Here is a 23,649-nt window from a genome sequence, read left to right as displayed (position 1 = left end):
GAATGCTCCTGCGGTTTGGTCTTGCTTTCTCATGGCAGCAACAATCATCTTCTCTGTCTTTTTCCTCTCTGGCGAGACTTGCCCCGTTGGATCATGAAATTATTTTTCAGATTTTTGGTTTTTATTTCTAATTTTTTTCTCTGTTTTTGATTATTTGTATTGTCTTACTTCTGGGTTTGTTAGTGTGTTTGACAATAGCTAAAGAAGATAATGGAGAAAAATAACTTTTTTAAGCCTAAGAGATGTCCTAAAAGTAGCGAAAACATTAATTATAAAACTGCAAACAAGTAAGATCTATCATTGAATCCGTTAACATAAATAGGTCTTGTATCCTAAGATAGAAATTTCATTATTGGTGACTAAGAAAGTTCCTCTATCCTATTTAAGCTTTTCCTCTTTAAATAAGTCTTGTCGAATTTAGGATGATCATGCCGCTTAGTGGATCTACATCTTCGACATTTGTACTTTCCTTATTATGTGCTGAAACATGGTGGATGTGCTCAAATTTGTTCTAATGAATGTAAGTGTTTATTGATTTTTTAAGTCTGCGGTTGGCCTTGTCTTTGGTACCATGGGTAATTCTAGTTTTCCTTCTCTTGAATAGATAATCTTTATTTTTCTCTCTCCCTCTCACACATCATTTAAATAACGAAGTTACATAATGCCAGCTTGGTTTTCTAACAACAGTGTCTTGAATTTCATATAAGCTTCATATTCTGTTGTGTCAAACAACACTTGAAGTCCATTTTTCTTCTTTTATGAGGAACTGTGTATCGGAATTTTTAGGATCAATATCTCAACTATATCTTTTGGTTGATTTTAGTGAAATTTTCACCAAATCTATTCTTTCTTTGGTTTATATCCCCAAACTCATAATGGTCACCTTATTTATTATTTTGCATTCTTTTTAAATGTTTGTTGACCTATTCAGATTTCTTGAATCTACTGCTCTTACTTTCTGATACAGCTATGGACCAAGCCAAACCCCAACTCTTGGGTTTTGTGTGCAGCGGTATTTGCAAATTACTACATTTAAACCTGAGAAGTTCTGGTCTTTGAACTTGCATGTAATAAAAGATGGCTATGAACTTCTTTTAGAATGGGACCGGAACAAAGTATTTGATCAGGAAGTGAGGTTCTATTTTCTCCTGCCTCTTTCATCTCTTCTACCTCTTATCTGTGATCTTCTTGATATGAATAATTTATTTTTCTAAATTTCAGGTTGCTATGTTGTTCCAAAAACTAGTTTCTGATGACGGCAATCTAAAAGTAATAGATGTATCTACAAAAGACGAATCGAAAAGTCGGCCTTGTGGCCTGAACAGAGTGAACTTGTTGAAGGTTAGTTACTGGCTCTGATTTTCGTAATTCATAACTGTTTGGATTTTAAGAGTTTGATGAATTAAACATATCTGATGAGGATTTTAGCCATGAAAATGTTTGTCCATTCATTAGTTTGTTTGTGTGCGCTATGTGTAGAGGGATCTTAGCTATGAATGAATTGTCTGCAAATAGGAACTTTATATGAAATGCTATGTCTGCAAATAGCAAAGTTTTTGAAAGGGTTTGTCTGCAAATCACAATTTTATGCAGTGCGTCTGCAAATATCAACACTGTGCCTGGTGTTCTCTCTTTCAAAACAATCTGCAGAAAGTAACTTCGAGTTTTAACAGAAAACCTGCAGAAAATAAGTCTAACCAGTCTTATTATGTTGGTTTTGGGTTAATTTTAAGAATGGTAAGGAAAACATCCTTTTAAAAGAACCATTTTCTTCACAGTTCACTTCTGTGTACATTTGTAAGATATTACAGGACTAACAATATCGTGTATGAGCATATGGATAGTGTTGTTATATGGTTCACCTAACATGAGGGAGGGATGAGTGATGGCGTGAATGGCAATGTATGCATCATAGGGCAATGGCTTGACTGCATGTGATAGTAGAAAGGCTTTTCAACCTTATAGTATTGAATTATAGATTTTTCATTTGAGCAAACCACAGATGAAAAATGCAAAAAGTTAAGGATATCTTCTGATGATACTGAACTATACTTAGCTCGTTGTTTCAGTCTTCTTGTGGCATATATGATGCATGAGCTTCTCATGATCTCGGATGTTCAGAGGTTCATAGTTTCTAGAAGCGTTGGAGTATTGATGAATTACATATATATATATATATATATATTTTAATGAACTTAGTATGGCTTGAACCCTCATGTATCATTCAGTGATACTAGTGTGATCCACAAGTGCACAGTTGTCAAATAGTAATAAAATTATCGTTCCCACGGGGACTAAATTGCAAATTACTGAATAATTGCATTAAGATTATCTAGACAAACAAACTAAGTGGAGCGAGAAAAAAGAAGAAAAATTGAATCAAATAAACTAAAATCCTACAATTAATAAAAGCTAAAGTTGATTAAGGATAATGGCTTGGGAAAATTCGACTTTAAATTATGCTAGGATCGGGGTTAACCACAAGGAAGGCTAAAGACTTTACTATGAACTCTTCTTGGTTTGGTCTAATTTACCTCAAAGGTGGATCGTCCTTAAATACTTGCTATCCTCTTTCAAGATATAACAAAGTGCTTAACCTACTCTCATGGTGATTAAACTTAATTTAACCCTATGAGTTATGCGACAATTCAATGGATCCTCAAGAAACCTTAATTCAAGATTCTAGGTTTGGTTCTAAAACTCTAGTATCAAAGTTCACCTCTCAATCCATCCTTTGACACCTAAGTTCATGCAATTGAAAGAATTCAAAATCAAAAGCATTAAGTTCTTTAAAATCAAATCGAAATTAATCAACCATTTACAAAGAACATAAATTCAGAACAAAACATCTTTTACATTCCTTGGCTAATCCCAATCCTAGAAAGAAAGGTTCCACTCCTCCATGTTCAAGATACAATCCATGGACATTGATCTTAACATTTGACAAGAAAATTCAAAGTTTTAAAAGAAAAGGAACTTCTTATCCCTGCTTGACGATCGACGAAACGATGTGAATCCAAGCTTGATGTTCTTTTTTCTCCCCTCTTTGTTCCACTATTGATATCTTCTCTTGTCTCTGTGGAGATTGCTTCTCTTTTCACCCTAGCTGTCCTTCCCCTCTTCTTTTCTTTCATTCTCTACGGCTAGGGGTTTTTTTTTATGTCACAAAACACCAGTGGTTTCAGGTAACATGGGCCGCTTGTGTATCTTTCTGATTTTGATTTCTGAACCTCTGCATCAGCACCAAGCACACCCATGCTAATTGACATAGGCTAGGCGTGTTTCTTAATTTGCTTTACATTCCCTTCTTGCTTTATGGTCCTCCATCTCTTGCTTCTTGTTTTATCTTCTAAAATGCATCAAACATATGTAGATTTGGGGTCGAATTCTGCTCACCTGTATGAAAATTAATCGAAAGCGGTATTTCGAATGAGGAGAATGAAATCCATACAGAAATCATGTAAAATTTCATGATTAAACAACAAATAAGACCAAATTAATATTAGGATTTCATGCAATTTCTACACTTATCAGATACCTAACAGTAAGTACTCCTAGGTGAAAAATGAAAGTGTATTTTTGAAATTAGGTTGTGGCTAAAATGTGTTGTTTTTTTAGAAGGTTTGTGCTGCATTAAAGAATTTTGTGGGAATGATATTAGTTCATAATATAGTAACAATTGAATGACCTGGTTTGATTGAGATTGCTGATTGCATGTCAGCAAGCTATGCGTGGATGTTAATTAAGGATTGTTTCAAACAATTATTTTCAATTAACTGGTAACTTGAGAATGCTTGATTTTCCTTTAATGGCCCTAAATCTTTTGGAGTTTATTATTTCCACTTTATTTGTTGATAGTGAATTGTGAATCCTTTGATTGTTGTTTGAAATGAAATTGGTCTCTAGTGTTATTATTATTTCATTGTCTTCAGGTTGCATCAAGTGCATTGGGGTTGGGACCTCACACAGCAATGCAACTAGCTGAGCGGTTGTATACTCAAGGTTGTCAGTCTTGATCTCATTCAGTGACTAATATACTATTGTTTCAGCTGCCTGTCTGATTTTAATGCCTTTTCAGTCTTTGAGTGTCAATATTGCAACATTCATGTTTTAAGATATGGCCTAGGAGTTACATAGCCACAAATGTAAATCTGTATCTTACTTTCAGCTGAATTTTTTCAGAATTTCGCCCACATGAAGGTCCTGTTGGATATCAAAAAACACATAAAATATGTGAATCTTTTGTGTTGCTTCTATGTTTAAAACTTACTTTTCTTTTCACTAGAATCAAAAGCAGCAAATTTTTTAATTTGTACAACTTTTTCATGTAACCATCTATGGAATTTGTGCGAGCAGGATACCTCTAATTTGAATATCTAATCTTCATCTAATACATTTTTTGTGAGTTCCCCACTACTTTTGTTTGGCTCATAGTAAGTTGCGAATTGTCTAAATTCTCGACTGTTTTGTGTCTTGGTTTGATGTGATCTCGGTCTTAGACTTATGCTTTCTCTTCTGGGATGACATCTTTAGTTATCCACGTACAGAGAGCACAGCATATTCTGCTTCATTTGACTATAGAGGCACTCTTGGAGCGCTACAAAACAATCCTTTGTGAAGCAGTGATGTGCGTGCAATACTAGCTGATGGTTTCCATAAGCCACGATCAGGTTCTGATGCAGGTGACCATCCTCCCATTACTCCAATGTGGTCAGCAACTGAAGATATGCTTGGAGGTGACTCTTGGAGGCTTTACCAATATATTTGTCAGCATTTCATTGGTAGCCTAAGTCCTGATTGCAAGTACACAAGGTTATTGCTGTTTCTTCACCTGCATAATATTAGATTACTTTACAAATATCTGCAATGTTTCTTAATAGTCACAACTACTCTGATTCTTTTGCGTTATTCTTTTTCCATGGTTGTTATTTTTCTATTTAGTTGCCTGCATTATCCACACAAATTAGTTAAATCTAAATTTGTAGCATGACAGGTGAATCAAGTTGAGTAGGGTACTGTCGTGCTCATAAGTGACCATGATTATCAATAACTTCTTTTATGTAGACTGATTGTTGAAGGCTCCTATCCAACAGAATCTGTTATTAAGAAAGCAATAAAAAATCATACTTACAGTATTTGAGGCAATGCGAGGGATTGAATACCGTAAAATCACATCATGTATGCTATTGGTCTTTAAGAAAACCAAATATTTTCATATCTTTCTGATTCATCTGTATGAGGAAAACACGTTTAACAACCCTCAAAATGTAGTTTCCCGTTCCATCTCCCAAGCTCGTTTCTTTCTTTTTCCTTTTCCCTTTCTTGACTTCTCGTACCTATTTGCACGATTGCGAAATCTTTGCACCTAAAAGGTGAATTGGATCCCATTTAAGTGAATATGAGTAGGATTTAGGGATCTTCATACTCAGCAAGAAGCACTTAATATGCAATAGTTGGATGCTTAAAACCACAACCTTAATCTAGGAAATCTGGCATATTCCAGTAGAAAAATGATGACCAACAGAATCCAAAAACGAAAAAGAGATTTCTAGCTGGATACATCTGAACATAAAAATAAATTATCATTCTCATTTTAACAGTGTTCAAGACTTGTTTTGCAGACCCTTACCTTTCTAGACAAGGAATGTTAAATCATGAGTTTATTTCGACTAATGAAGACTAAATTTACTTATTTGATAAAAAATCTAATTAACCAATTGATTGACATATCAGGAACAGTCCAAACTTTCAAAGAATTCATTTTTATTTTTCCAAATATTTACTACTGGACATATTCCAATCCTCTTCCCCAGACCAAGAAAACTTTGCTAACAAGATGAAGGGTCAGTATGTATCATAAGTAGTTGGATTGAAGTGATGAAAATCTGAAATTAGATTATTTGTATACCTGTAACTAGTTCTCTCTTATGTTTTTGAGGTTTTTCCTCTGATATTTTACAAGTCTAATTCCTTGTAGCAAGAAAATGTTCGTCATGCTGTTGATATCATCAACCTTCTTTCGGCACTTCTCATAGTTGGCGGTAGCCTTGTCCATAATCACCTCTTATCTGCATGCATTGCGAGAACTAAATATCCTCATGTTAGTTTTAGGGATGATGCTAGGTTTAAGCAGTTTCAGTTATTAAGGGCTCGGCTCCTTCCTGGTTGCATTAGATCTATATTGGTCATTATTCAAGATAGTTTTCATTTAAACTCCATGAATATCACAAGTATGTCTAGAAAATTGTTTGCTTATTGTCCAAATCTAGTATGAACATGACAAACTACTAGGCCAACACAGGTCACTGTAGCTTTGGGTTTGTGCCAACATCAAATGTAACTGAATTATCGTGTTGTTAACAATAATAACTAACAGTAAATTTTATTGCAAACAAAATCACATTCTATGTTAGCACCTTTCTCTTCCTCATATTGTCAAAAAAATTGCTTAAACATTGATTAATGACCTTTGTTAAACCATTGGTTTGAGATTGGCAGGCTCTAGACAACTTTATGCTGTTAACCCTTTAGGAGGTTTTCTGATGATAAATCTAACGCTGCCCCTATAAACTGGTAACATCATGTTATTAGTTTAATACAAAGGGAGTATCTCTCTATCAATGTAATATGGTAGTGCAACTTGCATCTGTATTGTTTCGAGAGTAGCCTTATGATAGTTCATTGTCATGGATTGAATTTTTTGTCCTGAAAACTATTCATTAACATCTTCTGTTTCACATGAGATAATGCCTTTTATGATTATTTTAGGACAAAAGTAGAGTTTTCAGCTGGTGGAGAGCTGTTCCATTGCATTGGGCAGCATGTTACATCTAAAGGATTCACATCAATCATGCCTTGGATGGAAGTTAGTGAGAAACTTATCCCTCGGTTCATGGTGGGTGAGAAAATCAGTATCATAAAAGTTGAAATATATGAGGTAGATCTTCCAACTTTCTGTTTGCATGGCCTTCTCCTTCAGCTTGAGCATTAATATTTCTAATCATCATGACTGTCAATCAATTCCAGGGAATGACGAGCCCCCCAGATTACCTTAGTGACAGTGAGCTAATCTCTCTTATGGAAAAGAATGGTATTGGCACGGATGCATCCATTCCTGTACACATCAATAATATCTGTGAACGGAACTATGTTCAGGTTGTAAACTATATGCTACTAGGATAAATGTGCTCATTTTATGCTTCTGTTGGAGTTCATATGTTAAATACATAAGATGATGTATGAATCTTGGGTATAACCATTTAAATGTGCATTCATTTTGTTGGTTTAAGCTAACCTTTTTATCTTTCATTTGTGCTTGAAGGTCAATTCTGGGCGGAGACTGGTTCCAACTGCCCTTGGAACCACACTGATACGTGGGTATCAGTGCATTGATCCTGATCTTTGTTTGCCGGATATACATGGTTTTATTGAACAGCAAATCACCCTAATAGCTAAAGGGGCAAGCAGATAATACTCGGGTTGTGCAACATGTTCTTAGGCAGTTTACTGAAAAGTACTCCTATTTTGTCAAAGAGGTAATTGCCTTTAATTTGTGCATGCAGTATCTTTATTATTAACTATACGCTTCTCAAGCTGATGACAGAAAAACTTTCATACCCACTGAGAACTCGTGATTTTAGTGAGTAGATATTGATAACTGAGCAAGCTTGATTACTCGGTCTAAGTTTCAAGGCTTAGGAATGTGTATAAACAAAAGTGCATAACTACATGGAAGTTGCTTTTATAGAGTGCAGACGTCCTATTATGTATGTGCAATATTATTCGCTGCAGATGTGATGCATGGTATGCAAGTCCATTGTAAGTTCAACAAGATATCTTCTTTTATCCTATATTGATCTCCTTGCATTGATAGCTCATAGCAGCTCTCTTGAATTTTTGAAGTGAATGTTGGTTGGTTCATTCCATGTGACCAGAGAGCAAAGCTCTTATTACCCCTTCGTCATTTTTATTTGTTCAACTTAAAAAGAAAAGTAATTTAATTTATAGCCATCAGATAATGGAAGACTTAAACCATTTGGTCAGTTTGGATTTCAGTTGTAGTTCGTTATCAGTGGGCAGGTTTTAATCTCCATTTTCATTCTCTTTCTTGGTATGTGACTAATATGATTTATTTCACTTTTAGTCCTTTATTTTCATCTATGTTACCGAGTAAAGATTATACCTATCATTTTTGTTATTAATAAATTTTTTTTGTTGCAGATTGAGAACATGAATGCGTTGTTTGAAGCACAATTCTCTCCTTTAGCTGACTCAGGACGTCTCCTAAGCAAATGCGGAAAATGCAGTCGGTACATGAAATACATTTCCACTCAACCAACTCGATTATATTGTGTCACCTGTGAGGAGGTTTATTGCATTCCCCAAAATGGCACCATCAAGGTAAATGGCAATTCAAAATTTTCTGTTTTCTTGTCTTTCCCATTTGTTCAGATGCATCAATATGCGTTAACTGTTACCAATAGATGTCCATGATCTAAAATATATATATATATATATATATATGTTGTTGCACTTGCTTGAATGTGCTGCCATTGATTCTGCGTATCTTCCGTCTTGCAAATTTAGTCATATAAATTTTTCTTTTATCTTTCAGATCATGTGCTTCTCTTAAGATAGTAAATGATATCACATCTTGCTTGTGGGTTTACTTAGCACCTAATAAATAATGTTGAAATTTTACTTATCAGCCAAGCTTTTTTCTTGCAGTAATTTGAGTATTTTTCTTGAACGTTTTTTTTATTTATTGTGAGATATTACCATTTGCAGCCCTAAAGCTCTCATGAGCATAGGATGTCATTTTTAACAAATGTTGGAAGATTATCTAGCTTTTGCCTCAAATTGAAATTTGGAAATCTAGGGCATGCAGGGCAAAGATCTTAGAATGCTGTTATTTTATTTTATTTTTCTGCAGCTTTACAAGGAACTCACATGCCCTCTAGATGGCTTTGAGCTTCTACTCTTCTCCATGTCCGGCTCCGACGCAAAGTCATTTCCGCTTTGCCCCTATTGCTACGACAACCCTCCATTTGAAGGTATTGACACTCTATTTGGTGCTTTCAAGGGCGGAAATTCTGTTAAGTTTGGTAAGGGAGCCGGCATGCCCTGCTTCCTTTGCCCTCATCCAACATGCCGACATTTTCTCTGATAACGCAAGGGGTCTGCGCATGTCCTGAGTGCAGTGGCACACTTGTACTCGACCCGGTCAGTGTCTCGAAATGGAGAATCTACTGCGACATGTGCAACTGTGTAGTCCTGCTTCCCCAAGGCGCTCATCGGATCTCAACCACTAGCAAGAGGTGCTCCGAATGTGATTCAACAATCATCGAGGTGGACTTCAACAAGAAAACAACCCCACCTCCCGACAGCGCTACTTTGCATGCTGGTTGCATTTTGTGTGATCGAGATGAAGCATGGGAAGTCTTTTTTATCGTGGCCGAGGTAGAGGTCGGGGTAGGGGTGGCAGGGGAAGGGGACGAGGTTCGAGACACTCTGGCCGAAATTGAGCTTCAGGGATTTCAAGTTGGACTTCTCTTTCTCTACCGAATATTATTTTTCTTAGTTGATGTGCATTATTGAATCAACATTAAATATGTAACAGTATGTACATTATTCCAAACAAAATGTGTTACTAATTGGTTTAAATGTCTTGATCACTTTCATATGTCCATGTGCCGTTATGTTCATTTTGTTTCTTGTATTTTTAAATATTCACTACAGGCTTGATCTTATAAATTTATACTTGGAAAATGTTTGATCATCTATTTAAATTGCTCATAATAGAAAGCCTTACCTGTTGATATTTGTGAGATGGCGGCTATTGATTAGAGTATAATTGCATTGAACTAATAATTAGAAAATTGAAAAGCAAAACTAGTTCTTTTACCATGATTAATGAGAAAATGTATAGAAGAGCAAATAATAATTAGAAGGCTTGTCAGAGTATATGAACATAAACGAACATATAATAATTTTAAGGGTTGTCCGAGTATATAAACAAATACACTTGATGTTCCTTTCATCAAAAAATTCCAAATGGAAATCTGGACACATTTGTGAAGATAATAATAATAACTGGTTTCATGAGCTAGTTAAATAAACAAACAAACAAGCACACATCACCAAAGATGGTTCAAAATCCGGTTTCAGCATAAGATCAAAACAAACATCACATCTCAACATTTCTGGAACTAAGAACATCAGTCCAACTATAAATACCAGCTTAATACAATACCCTTGAAAACTCAGACAATGGCTTGAGACTACTAAAAGAATAGAATAGCTTCTGAAAAACAAAAGAAAAAGCAAGAAACAACAGAAGCCATTAAAGAGTAGTTCACTCACCCTCCTGGCTGTGCAGCCTGGCAAACTTGTTGGTGACGACTATGTCAAGTTGAGCAGCTCGCTCAATGATCTCCTTCCGTTTCTTTGTGTGGAGACATTGTCCGCTGCACAATTTCAGCGCAGTAAGTCCTGGATATTGTTCTTAATTAGAAGAGTATGACATGCAAACCAAATGTGCTGTGATCGGGTAAAAGATGACAAACCTGTTATGTATCATGAGGAATTCCAACTCAGACACGTTGTGGACGACAAACTTTTTTTGCAAAAAGAGTTACAGAGAACTAAACAGAGAACAGAAAAAACCGAAAAAGATTTAAAGAGAAAGATTGTGAGCAATGCGAATATCTTCGAGCCAATGAGGTTTATCTCGTCCTTGAAAGAACAGCGAAGCTTGAGGATTTCATATGTCCTTGAAATACCTGCTATTGCTATACTACATGAGAGTTATTTCTGAATCAATTGATTCTTCTCCTCAACTACCAACTATTCACTCTTCTATTTTAATCTTTTTCACTGAGCTTCAATATAACAGTACAGCCTCCGTCATAGTACAACAATAAGAACTAAAAATTTCCCCATGAAGCAAAGGATTCTGCACAAGAAGTTTGCATTTGAAGATGACACTTTTTTTCTCTAACTTTCACAAATTATCACTCCATATGCAAATTCATATTACACCATCAAACAATTAGTATGCATTACCCTAAAGAGACAAAATCACACTGCTAAAGCTTGGATTGAGAAAAACCAACAGAATAATCAACCAAAACGGGACAAATAAGTAAAAGAATACTGATTATCAATTTCTAACAAGGATAATGGTCATGATAAATAATACTATTTTTTGTTTACTGTAGAAAATATACAAGAAAACTGCTTTTGCTTGCCGCAAAAACACATCCAAAAAACAAAATTGAGACAAAATTTAAATTCAAAACACACATACATAAAGCAAGCTGTGCAAACTCATATTCTTCCGCAAATTTGCACAAGAAAAGTTCAAGACAAGTGCCATTAATTAGGGCAATTTTCTGAGGCTAAAAGCAAGCATATTGCCATAATAAAAACCTGTCATTCATTGCCTACAAAACCAAGAGAATAATAAAACAGGATATCATCCTCATCACTGGTAAAGAAAACATAAACAAAAACAAGGGATAATTTTCTTGTGTTGCAAAATAGTCCACATTCAATCAGACAAATGGATTTAGGTAGCTTTCTGCTTCTTCAGCACCCGGTACCCACCGACAACACAGGCATGGTCTCTTTCAAATGGCTCTAGGGTTACCTGCTCGGAAGGTTTGAATTGATCAGCTTGAAGTTTCTTAACTTCTTGGGCAAAGACAGCCTCCGCTGGGACAGTTGAGTCGATACAATTTGCCTGAAGAGAGATAATTCAGATCAATTGTAATGGAAAACGGAAAGATTACACAGAAGTTGATTATGTTATATGACCTAAAATACAAGATAATTTTGATATAGGAGAATCTCAGAGTGAATGGAAAAAAATTGAAACAGGCATGACAATAATACCTTGATTGAGATCACAAAATGACCCCCATTCTTCAAAAAGTAGGAGGCATTCAGGGCTAAGATCCTAGCCTGCACGTATCAAGAGCCAAAAAAAAAAAAAAATTTGAACAAGAATCAGGAAACCAAACACAGCTCAGAGTCAGTTCTAAGGGCAGGTGATCGAGGTTAATGTGGAATTTGAAGAGAAATGGTTCTATCAACAGCACATATAATATCATGCAACACTCTCACTCGCATCTAATCTTATGAACAATTTTGGTTTAGCAAGAGGGTATGGTTCAGACCAGGCTGGCAAGGGTGGAATTGATGACAGAAGTTAGATATCCATCAACTTTGTGGATACTGAATAACAAGGGCCTCATCCTCCAATAAACCAGACCTTGAGCCATGCTGGACCAACAATTCCATGCCAAAAAATTATAAATGAATGCATCAATCTATCCTCAAATTTCTAGCTGATCAATATTATAAAATATATAATTGAAATCATATATGATTAAAAACGATTTCTTTTTGCTTGATCAACAATGAGCACCTTACCTATGTTCCACAAAAAAAATTTAAATTGAAAATAAATTTTGTAATGAATTTAAACATAAAAGAACTGGCTTCTGCATGCATCAGAAATCCAGAACATCCAATGATGTCATGAAAAAGCTATATATATTCAATCAGCTCCACACACCAACTAAGGTTTATAAAGAGATTAAATTTCATAACAAAATTTCAAAAAAAATGGGTTCAGTTAAAAAGAGAAAAAAGATCGGAATGGATTTGGAACAAAACAACGCATCTATCAGAACTTCAATTTGCATTATCTAGAGATGTTCTGAATAATGGAGGCAATATTCTTTAAATAAGATTTAAAAATTAAACCACCAACATAGCAGCATGTTTTAAATAAGATATAAAATTGAAAACAAACTTTATAATATAAGTTTCAAAAGGGGAAAAAAACAGATAAATTCAGTATGCATCAGAATCTCGAATTTGCATCATCCAATGATGTCCTGAAGGGGAATCCGAGTTAATTCATCATGTGCTAGATATCAAAGGGAAAACCATGTGAATACAAACCAACATCCAATGATGCATGCAAAAGCTATATATATTCAATCAGCTCCACACACCAACTAAGGTTTATAAAGAGATTAAATTTCATAACAAAATTTCCAAAAAGATGGGTTCAGTTAAAAAGAGAAAAAAGATCGGAATGGATTTGGAACAAAACAACGCATCTATCAGAACTTCAATTTGCATTATCTAGAGATGTTCTGAATAATGGCGGCAATATTCTTTAAATAAGATTTAAAAATTAAACCACCAACATAGCAGCATGTTTTAAATAAGATATAAAATTGAAAACAAACTTTATAATATAAGTTTCAAAGGGAAAAAAGAAGAAGATAAATTCAGTATGCATCAGAATCTCGAATTTGCATCATCCAATGATGTCCTGAAGGGGAATCCGAGTTAATTCATCATGTGCTAGATATCAAAGGGAAAACCATGTGAATACAAACCAAAGTAACAGCCTACATCACAGCATCAATTCACTAGTAACAAAAAGTCAGTAAATCTGAATAAAACTTGAGCAGGTAAAAGTTCAACGGCACACATTGTTTGTGTTTTTTTAAATATCAAAATCAAAAATAATAATTTGTGTTCGAAAGAAAGAACAAAATCTAAAGGGAAAACCAGTCGCCAAGCAAATCAAATATCCCCACGAACACCAACATGCCAGTCATTTAAAACAGGCGCATATGGTCGCGTAAGCAAAAAACCCACCCATCTTATGCAGAATATAAAGCCACTCATACCTGATCAGGTTGGGCAACATCTGAGAAAATGACATCAACCATTCCAACCAGCATTCGGTACTTTGCCGGATGCCTGGCATCCTCGATGATGGGGATGACATTTGTCCGCTTCTTTGCCATGTTAACAAGATCCCTGCCGCTCCTATGTGAAAACTCAACAGCATAGACCATTCCAGTCTGCAAAAACACCACATTTCACCAATATATCAAATGAGATCATAAGAATGAAATTAACTGAATGTAAAAACAACCAAACAACCAACTTACAGGTCCAACAATGTCAGAGACATGAGATACGGTTGTTCCTGATGCTGCTCCAAGGTACAGTACTCGTGTTCCAGGAGCCTAACCAAAAAGAGAGCAACTTAGCAATAGAAAATGCATGCAGTACATCAAATTAAGTGACTAAATCTATGAACAAAACAACATCCAAAAAATAGAGCGAGTTCAACAAAAGATACAGAAAAGAATCAGCATGAAAACACATTTTCATACAAAAAAAATGAAATAAATTGACCCATTAACCAATTCAACAAAGTCCAATAAGAAAGTATAACTCTGCACAATAAGATTTTTATGTAAACAAAAATCAGCTAATCAATATATATAACAAAAAATAAACACCATCTCCGAACAAAACTAAAATTCATACACTATAACATAAAGGTTAAATCAGTGACACAAATAACAAAAAGATCTTATAAGACATTCAAGAGTACAAAACATCCCGTATTTTATAAAAAAGATGAGGACGATCAGGAGCATTCACACATTAATTTCTGACTTAAAAAAAGGTTGCTAACTTACAATCCAGATATTATCAACACCGCCAAGAATAGCTGCTGCTAACTTAGATCTGAACGGATTCCACACCCTATACTCAGTCTTAGTTCCATCTTCATTCTGGAGAAAAATAAATACCCAAAAAACATCAAACACAAAGAATTCAAACACTACCAGGCAAAAACAGAGAAAACGTTACAAAGATTGAAACTTTAGGGTTTTGAAAGACCATCACCTGCACAGCAACACGCTTCTCACCATAAACAGACTCTCCAGAGACCAAATTCCTAGTGCAAAGAGCGTCCTCCTTCCCCTTCGCAATGAACACACCATCATGCCTATGCGGCTCAACGACAACCCTGCTCCCTCCCTTCATCCCTCCACCACGTCCTCCACGACCCCTCCCACCTCCTCTACCACCGCCACCACGTCCACGGCCTCTCCCGCCGCCACGACCTTCCGGCCCTCCTCTCCCACCACCTCCTCTCCCTCTCCCCTCCCCTCCATCACTCCTCCCCCTAAATCCACCCCCACCACCACGCCCACCACCTGAAATCAATCCAAAACCAGACAAATCAATCAAAAAACCAAAACAACACTATCTGGCCTTGGAAAACCCCTAGAATCTCACCTCTCGGAGGTCTCATTTCGCCGATGAGATCGAGATCGAGATCGAGATCGAGAGAGAACGAGAGGCCGGCGGCGATGAGGGCTTGAAGACGAGAGGGCTTTGGGAAGGCGTCAATATAAAGAGGAGAATGAGGGTTTAGGGCTTAGCGGTTAATGACGATTATGTCCCCGCCGCAAATGTGTTGGGGGTGTTAATTATGTTAGGGTTTGATGTTAAACTGTTCATGCTATTTTTACTCATCCATTTTAATTAATATATAGATTAAAAATTGGTTAAAATTAGTAGATAATTTAAAATTTATAAAAAATTAAATTTACTTTTTAAATTTATTTTATTTAAAATATAATTTAATAAAATGTATAATCGAATATGATTTATTAAAAAGTTTAGAAGTGCATTAAAATGTTTTATCAATTTTTAAATTGATAAATATAAAGAATAAAAAAAAAACTCAAATTCAATTAATCCTTAGGTGGTGTTTTGATTGGGGTAACATTAGTCTAATCAATGTAAGATTATGTCTAATTGATTAGGGTGGGAATATATCCCACCCCTGTAATCTATTATCGGATTACTAGATGGTAATGTAATATTATAGGTGCAATATGAAGTTTTTACCCATTACAACTTCTAAATCCAATAAAATTATCAAAACATCAATTTTTAAAATAATTAAAACAAAGAAAATTTAATTTTTTTTATTTCCACGTGTATATCTCTCATATAAAAATATATTTATCCAAATATTTCGTTGAAGATAAGAAAAACATTTGAGATTAAAATTATTTTTTTAATGTTAAGTTGGAGAGAAAATTTTAGGTTTATTAAAAAAATTTAAGTTTTATTTAATTAATATTAATTAAAATTAAATATTTAAAATTTAAAAAAATTAATAATAACACATATTTATTACTAAACAATATATTTAAAAGTATTTTAGTAAATAAATAATTAATAATGTAAGATTCCTAACTAACCAAATATAATAATGTTACATTTTTTGTCAACTGAAAATAATACATGGTTATACCCACAATCATTTCATTGTGAACAATAAATTTAGTATGCTCGTTTAGTATAGTTCCACAATCATTTCATTTACCCTATCAATTATTCATAATACATATTTTATAATCAAAATAATTAAATAGTATATTAAATAATATAATTTTCAAATATATTATTTAAATAATATTTTTACATGAATTTCAATAAAATAGTACATTCTTAATCATTTTAAGGGCTAGTTTCACAACCATTTCCATAAAATTATATAAATTCATATTGTTAATCTTTTTATTAAAAAAAAAAAAGGCTAACATTTTAACATCAGTGGCCCCTAAACCCCTCTAATGAAGTGTTTAATATTTAAATGCTCAATAAGTGACATAAGATGCCCTTGATAGAAAAGTCAATTTAATTAAAAAGTGATCTTCTCGGAATTAAGCTTTTGCTTATGGAATAGGAATGCAGATTGGCAAGAATGAGAATTGAAAATAAAAAATATATATAAAAAATATAAAAAAAAATTATAAAGTTATTTTTAGGTATAATATTCTAATTGGTCCCTCTACTTTTCTTTATCTTCCCTTTGGTCCCTTAACTAATCCCTCTATTTTGAAAATGTGCTCAATTAGTTAGAAGTGTTCCCAATTATTCCATCTACTTTTAAAAATGACATTTCTAAAAGTAGAGGGACTAGTTGAGAACATTTCTAATTAAGTGGTCACATTTTGAAAAATAAAAGGACTAGTGAGCATTTATGAGTAGAAGGACCAAAAGGGAAGAGAGAGAAAAATACAAGAACTATTTTGGTGATAATACCATTTTTTGCAACTTTTTAGTGTAAATAGATAATACTGTATAACATAAGAAATTATTTTAATAATTGATAAATTTATTTATTTATTTATAAAATATATTAAATATTATTGTTCACTTCAATTATCATAATTATATGTTTCAATTAAATAATTCATTTTAACGATTATCCATTTTAATTATTATAATTAAAATTTTTAATTAAATAATATATTTTAATTATTATCTACTTTTAATTAATATATAATTAAGCTTTTTTAAATAAATACTACATTTTAATTATTACAATTAATTGTTTGAATTAACTATTTTTAGGTAAAATAAAAAAATATCTATAAAAAAATATCTACATTTAATTATTATGATAATTAAATGTTTTAATAATGTTGTTTAATTTAATTATTATGCTTTTAAATAATACTTCAATTATTATAACATGAAGACTAATGGCTTGTTAATGTTGGTGGTAGATGGTTCTTTAAGGAATAGAGAAGGAGTGAAAAGAAAGAAAATAGTGTATAACGTGTGGGAAACACTTTTCTTTAGATTTAATTCGTTTTCACCTAATTTCAAACCTTTTTATGCAAAATAGATTAAATGGCGAATTTTTTTTAGGATACAATGAAGACCCTTGAGTATGGTTTGTACTTCCAAACTCAAGCAAAGACAACAGTGGCTTTATAAAATGAAAGTTTGCTTTAATCTTTTGTACACTTAAAGAACAAAGCAAATGAACTTATGAAAATTTTGTTTTTTTTTTTAATTTAATTGGCTTGAATGATGGTAGGAGATTATTTTTATAAAGATAAAGTGGTATTTAGTAAAGAGACACAAAACTTAAATAACGAATGGCATTTAAAGAGACATACCACTTTCATACATTAATTCATTAAAGAGACACACCACTTTATTAATAAGACATATCATTTCAAATAAAACAAAAACAACCATTAATTAATTAATTAATGAAATTACAAAATGGCAACCTCTCATTAGTTATATTACAAGGGTTGATTATTAGATTACTGTCATTTTCATTTTTAAAATCCTCTCACAGTTAAGATGTACATCAAAATATAAAGTTGTTGCGATGTATACATTACATCATCTACAAACATCTGTAAATTATGAAAAGTAAGAGAGATTGAAAGAGACATGCCAGATTAAGATTTAGAGAGAGGGAGAAGGGAGAGGGGGAAAGGGGATATAGGAACTGGTGATGCATATATATATATATATATATATATATAAAAAGTATAGACACATAATGAATAAATCGCATTTAAGATCAAAGGTTTGGATGAATCCCATTAGTAATAAAATATTCATAAGATGTGAAATAATGATGGTATTATCACAATAAAATATTTAGTCCTTATTTTTCAATTTATTCCTATTTAGTCCTTCCATTATCTTCATTGGATAAATTAGGTCCAAAACTTAACTGCCTTTAGTTTTGCAGTCATTTGTTGCTAACATGGCATTCTTTTGGTTAAAATGTTATTAAAAAATGAAAAAAATTAAATGTCTTTCATGCTGTGGCATACAATTCCGAATTTGGATCTAAATGTTATACGTACCCGAATCTGAACAAAACCATCACCACTCCACTGGCCTATTGTATGGTTGCCTCAATCACAACCATGGCAACAGTTCTAGAAAAGAGTACTAGTTACCGCTTCCTGACCCAAGTAGCATACTATGAAGAAATTCTCTAAGACTAAAGTCATCGAGATGAATTAATTTGTTGTCTTGATGCATGGATTAATAAAGATTTGGCATGGGAAATTTGTTGAAGAATAACTTGGTGTTTTGATGTATGGATTAATGGAGAGTTCCCCTTTTATACGACAAATTTCCCTGTTAATGAGAAATTTGTTGAAGAAAAACTTCTTATTTTGATGTATGGATTGATGGAGATTTCGCATGTAGTTTGTTCATGGAGGGTTTGCCCTAATTCTTTTGTTTTAATTTGTTATTTATAGAACAAGCAACAATAACATATATCTGCAACAATTAAAAAAAACCCACTATATTGATTTAAATGCATATACTATTCAATTGGAAAATTTTCCTGAACCTTTATAATTAGAGAATTTTTCCTAAAAATTTTCCAAGAACATAATCACAGTTTGAAACAAATAAAACTTTGAAGACAATTAGACAATTTTTCATTTTTTTTCCTAAATGAAAACAACAATGAACTTAGGAATTCCACATTTTGACAAATTGATAAAGGTAAAAAGTTACAACTTCATTGATCATATGGGTTTTATACATTTGATAGTAGATATATTTTGTCAGTTACATCTGTGATAGGTATTAACAAAACCACTGTTCATGTTTACAAAACAACACAAAAGAACTTTTCTAAATAGCTATTTCATTGATTTAATTGTGAAGGGTCAGTGTGGTTAGTTGTGGTATCTATTCTGCTTTGTTGTGTTGGTAATTCTAGGCATTCAACTATTGCAGAGGGTTGTTTACTCAACTCATTTTGGGTTTTCATTCTAGCAAGCTTCTTGTTCCTAAGATATTCTTGCCAATCATAAACACACACAAAAAAAAAAAGATATATTAATGACCCAAAAAAAAGGTTAATGCAATGCTAACTTTGTTTGAAAATAAGTATAAATTTACCATTAATTCATTGCTTGTAATGAATGAACTACTATGAGGCATTTCTTCCTCTCCAACAATTAGTTGCCTAGTGTGAGCACCCTGTAATACATAGGAGACATATTTTACTTGATTGCAATTTACACGTATAAAAAAATTCATCAATGTTAAATAATGGTTTCTGCATTATTATTGAATTTTGGTACTAGTTCTCACTCTGAAAACACTCACAAAACCAACTAAAATAGCAACAGCTTTTGTTTTATGTTTTTTATCCTTTCCTCATTGGGTAGCAACATTAACTTGGTGGCTAATAGCAGTGACCTACATGAGGACAATATTATTGCAAGCCAATTAACATGGGAAACAAGAATTAGAAATTAAATAAGCTTAACCCTCAATATTAGCTCTCGGTACACATCTTACCACATTTTGGTTTCTCCTCTAGTAAGCCTAAAATTTTGTTGTTCCTACCCATTATGACTATTAGAAAGCACCAAAATAAGGCCAATAGAATGGTAAGCATACGCTAAAAAGAGAATAGATTTTACCTTCAATTCAATTGAAGAAGTAGTGTGAGTATCATCAATTTTTTTTTCCCCATTTGAACTAGCAACATTTCCTAGTTGAGTTAGCTCCTCCTATAGGTTGTTATGTGTGGCCTATATAGTAACAACCCAAAACCATGAGTATAAGGAAGTAATCATCATATCAATAGACAATAGCAACCAACAACTTACGATATTATTTCTTTGTGGCCAACTTACGATATTATCATCATGTCGTTCCTAGAAGATTTTGTTTGACTTTTGCTTTTGACTTCCAATGGCTCTCTCCTCCTTTTCTTTGTAGGTCGATCGGGCATCCTCTTCACCATTGGTGTCTTCATTAGACCTTCTTCACTCACTAGCCAAACTTCCCTTCTGTTACAGGGTTTTTTGGCGTCACGCCCTTGGCGCGGGAGTGACAAGGCCAAGTGAAGCCGGGAGTGGTTATTCCATTCCCTTAGACCGTTTTTGCTGACGCGTCATGACGGTCGGATATTTTACTCGGGCATGATCGGTTTCGTGATCGAGGCGGAGTAGCGACCCGCTCAACTACCAAGACATGGAGAATATCGATCATCATCCGTATAGGCATATGCGTACGGGCGGAGACTGTCTCTCGATCAGCATGGGCGATTATCGAGACATCCAGGGCGGATGCACAGTAATTATCTGGCACTGCAGACAGATGGAAGACAAGAGTGGGAAACACATAGTGACGACGGACCCCGGCTATTCGGACATTAGCCATTGGATGGGGAACATGTTTCGTCTTCTTCCCTTCGGCCATGGAATTCATGGGAATGCGGCCGTCTCTTTCCCCTTGGCCAAGATGCCTTTCTTTGGCTATATAAAGGGACCTTCCTCTCCTTGGATGATCATCCTCACATCCTCAAATCCTCCATTTCTCATTCTCATCTCCTCTCCTCACTTGAGAGAGTTTCTCTTGTAACACTAGGAGCCCGGAGTGCTCTTAGGAGGAGAGTGTCTTGGGTGGTTGTAATAGCTTCCATTCATCAATAGAGAGTTTTATGTTTTTCTCTCTTATCCTTGTGTCTTGCTATACTTTGTGTGTGTGTCCTTGGGCTGGTGATTGTTTTCTCACCATCGAGAGCAGGCTGACTTGTGATTACGCACAAGTGCCGCACGGAGGAGTCTTGAAGGTTGCCACACCGACAAGCCCCGTGTCACCTTCCTCTAACACATATATTGCTACTAGGATTTGTGTCTCTCAAATCTGAAGCATAATTATTCAATATTGTAAAATTGTCTATGAACTGCTCTTTAATCTTTTTAAGCACCAATATCTTTGCATTCCTACACATCTCATTGGAATTGAACACACCCAACTCTCTTCTCGCCATTGCCTTCTAATGTCTAGGTCTAATAAAAGGCATGCCACTTGTCAGTTCTCCAAATCTTTTGGCCACAATAAAATTGATTGACAACAAATAAATAAGTCCATAGATAATAAGAAAACAATCAATCCACCATCTCAAGAATATATTTTCTTGAATGTGAAGGTTTGCCCCAATATTTCCATCAAACTTATACAAAATCACAAAATGAGTAGTTATATATATGCTCAAGCTCAAGCTCAACTCTAAATGTTACTTACATGCAAAGATAATGCTTCATACCATTTTAAACTTTAGTTTCAAGGTATTTTAAGTGAAATCTCAATTGGTTTCTTCTCTTTCTAGTATATACAAAGTGAACAACGAATAGTCAAAAATTACATTAAAGCAAGAAAAACCATGAAAAATAAAAAATTATAAAAAAAAACAAGAACAATTATAAACTCACTTTGTTTTTCTTCTTCACTCCATGAAGATTTCGACACCAATCTCCTCGACAAAGCAATGTTTGCATTCTCGGGAGTCAATGCATGAAGCACGATAAGTGTCAATCACTCTACTGCCTGCACTAAAAGTAACCTCTGAAGTCACTGTAGTAATAAGAATAGCAAATATGTCACGAGCCATTCTAAACAAGATGCGATATTTTAAAGTACTTCCCTTCCACCATTCTAAAGCATTAAATTGATTAGATTCTCTTTCAAAAATAAAACAACCTTTAGCTAAGTATGCATCCAAATCCGATTGTTATGGTGAGGCTTTTTCAATAGATTTCACATACCTTGAAATTTTGGACCAACCTTACGAGCCTTTGCCATTATTACCAACATCATCATTATTATGCATTGGAGTTTCACCACTATGCTCATTGCCATGTTGATGATATTCGCGAATTTCTTCATAAATCTCATGTAGAGCTTTTGAAACTTTAGCAATATTTTCTCTTACTTCACTATTGGAATACATCCTTACAAAAGTGAAATCAACAACCTTCATTTTTCATCTTGGATCCAAGACGACGGCCAAGGACATGAGCAAATTGCATTCCCTCTCAATATGTCCTAATCTTAGGGGAAGGATACTAGGGCTATCATAATCTAAGGCAGTCTAATCGGCATGTTAAAATATCTCTATAGGCTCAAAATAGGGAATACCCTAACCCTGGGAACCGGGGCCTGGCCATCCTATCCCGATCAACGTTCTAGCAAAGTTAGTCTATTATCAAATTTAGCCTTCATTTTGCCAATTATTACTCGAATAAACTCATTTTCATAATCTGCTCTTTTGTCTAGTAACATTTTCACATGATAGACTTCATTAAGAAACAAGTTGGAAGTTGAATAATCACTGCCATAAATAATTTTTGCGATGGCATTGAACACTTCTAAAATATCACATATTTTCTCCATATTTTCCCAATCTTCAGGTTATGGGCAACATTGATAAAGAATTTCCAAATTTTTAAACATTGGAAAAACTTCTTTAAATTTCATTTCAACTAATAGCATCTCAAATGTTGAATTTCAACATGTCTTGCAATCAAGAATAAGTTCCCGCTTTGGCAATTGTAGTTGATGCACAATATCAGAAAATGACATCAATCTTGATTCACTTTGATTAATAAACTTCACAATATTTTCAATTATTTCTTTAATTTTAGAAATGTCATCTTGCACCATGAGATTAAGAATGTGTGCACAATAACGAACATGAAATAGCATTCTTTCACAACACAGCCTTTTAGTTCTTGAAAATATGTCTTTAATAATCATAATTGCCACATCATTACTTGAAGCATTATCAACAGAGATAGTAAAAGACTTGTTCTCAATTCCCCACTCCTTCAAACACTTAAAGATACAATCGGCAATCTCAACACCACGATGAGAAGGTGGAAGATGAACAAAATTAATAACACGCTTTTGTAATCTCTAATTATGATCAATAAAATGAGCTTTTAAGACCATATACTCGATCTTTTGATTGCTAGACTTCCATAAATCTGTTGTCAAGCTTGTCTTACTAACATTCTTAAGCAATGTTTTTAATTTTTTTCGGCTTCATAAACTTACATACAATCTTTCTTAATAGTAACCGTCGATACTTTTTCCCATTCAATCATTCCATATCTTTGCATCATATTAAAACTTTCCTTTTCCATTATTGAAAAAGGATAC

The 23,649-nt window shown here is 33.9% G+C and overlaps 1 protein-coding gene, 2 non-coding genes and 1 pseudogene across 4 annotated transcripts; 1 reads left to right on the top strand and 3 right to left on the bottom strand.

Annotated features, from left to right (window-relative positions):
* The first annotated feature begins 614 nt into the window (after positions 1–614).
* On the top strand, positions 615–9,674 carry LOC120260258 (annotated as a pseudogene).
* A 1,635-nt stretch (positions 9,675–11,309) lies between these two features.
* Positions 11,310–15,214, bottom strand: LOC120263428 (rRNA 2'-O-methyltransferase fibrillarin 2-like). 2 transcript variants are annotated; one of them, XM_039271337.1, is made up of 7 exons: positions 15,130–15,214; positions 14,734–15,047; positions 14,523–14,618; positions 13,983–14,060; positions 13,716–13,892; positions 11,896–11,959; positions 11,310–11,743 (listed from the first exon to the last, which is right to left on the bottom strand). In XM_039271337.1, exons 1-7 carry the CDS (start codon positions 15,143–15,145, stop codon positions 11,688–11,690), a joined length of 801 nt encoding a protein of 266 aa, XP_039127271.1. In that variant the 5' UTR covers positions 15,146–15,214; the 3' UTR covers positions 11,310–11,687. The 2 variants fall into 2 exon arrangements, with proteins under 2 accessions (XP_039127271.1, XP_039127264.1); XM_039271330.1 differs by having other exon boundaries at positions 11,896–11,964; positions 15,130–15,160.
* On the bottom strand, positions 12,868–12,940 carry LOC120268919. The gene has a single exon (XR_005539068.1). It is a non-coding gene; the product is annotated as a small nucleolar RNA snoR60 (small nucleolar RNA).
* Positions 13,314–13,386, bottom strand: LOC120268913. Its single transcript, XR_005539067.1, has one exon. It is a non-coding gene; the product is annotated as a small nucleolar RNA snoR60 (small nucleolar RNA).
* Positions 15,215–23,649: the final 8,435 nt, after the last annotated feature.

Source organism: Dioscorea cayenensis, chromosome 1, assembly GCF_009730915.1.
Source record: "Dioscorea cayenensis subsp. rotundata cultivar TDr96_F1 chromosome 1, TDr96_F1_v2_PseudoChromosome.rev07_lg8_w22 25.fasta, whole genome shotgun sequence".
NCBI lineage: Eukaryota > Viridiplantae > Streptophyta > Magnoliopsida > Dioscoreales > Dioscoreaceae > Dioscorea > Dioscorea cayenensis.
Note: the sequence above shows the minus strand (reverse complement) of the source record. Positions and strands in the feature narration are given on the sequence as shown.

Coding starts and splice junctions, on each gene's coding strand:
- LOC120263428 (XM_039271330.1), bottom strand. Junction 14,061..14,522: donor GTGTTGATAATATCTGGATT/GTAAGTTAGCAA, acceptor CTTTTTGGTTAG/GCTCCTGGAACACGAGTACT. Junction 11,965..13,715: donor ATGTTGCCCAACCTGATCAG/GTATGAGTGGCT, acceptor TGATACGTGCAG/GCTAGGATCTTAGCCCTGAA.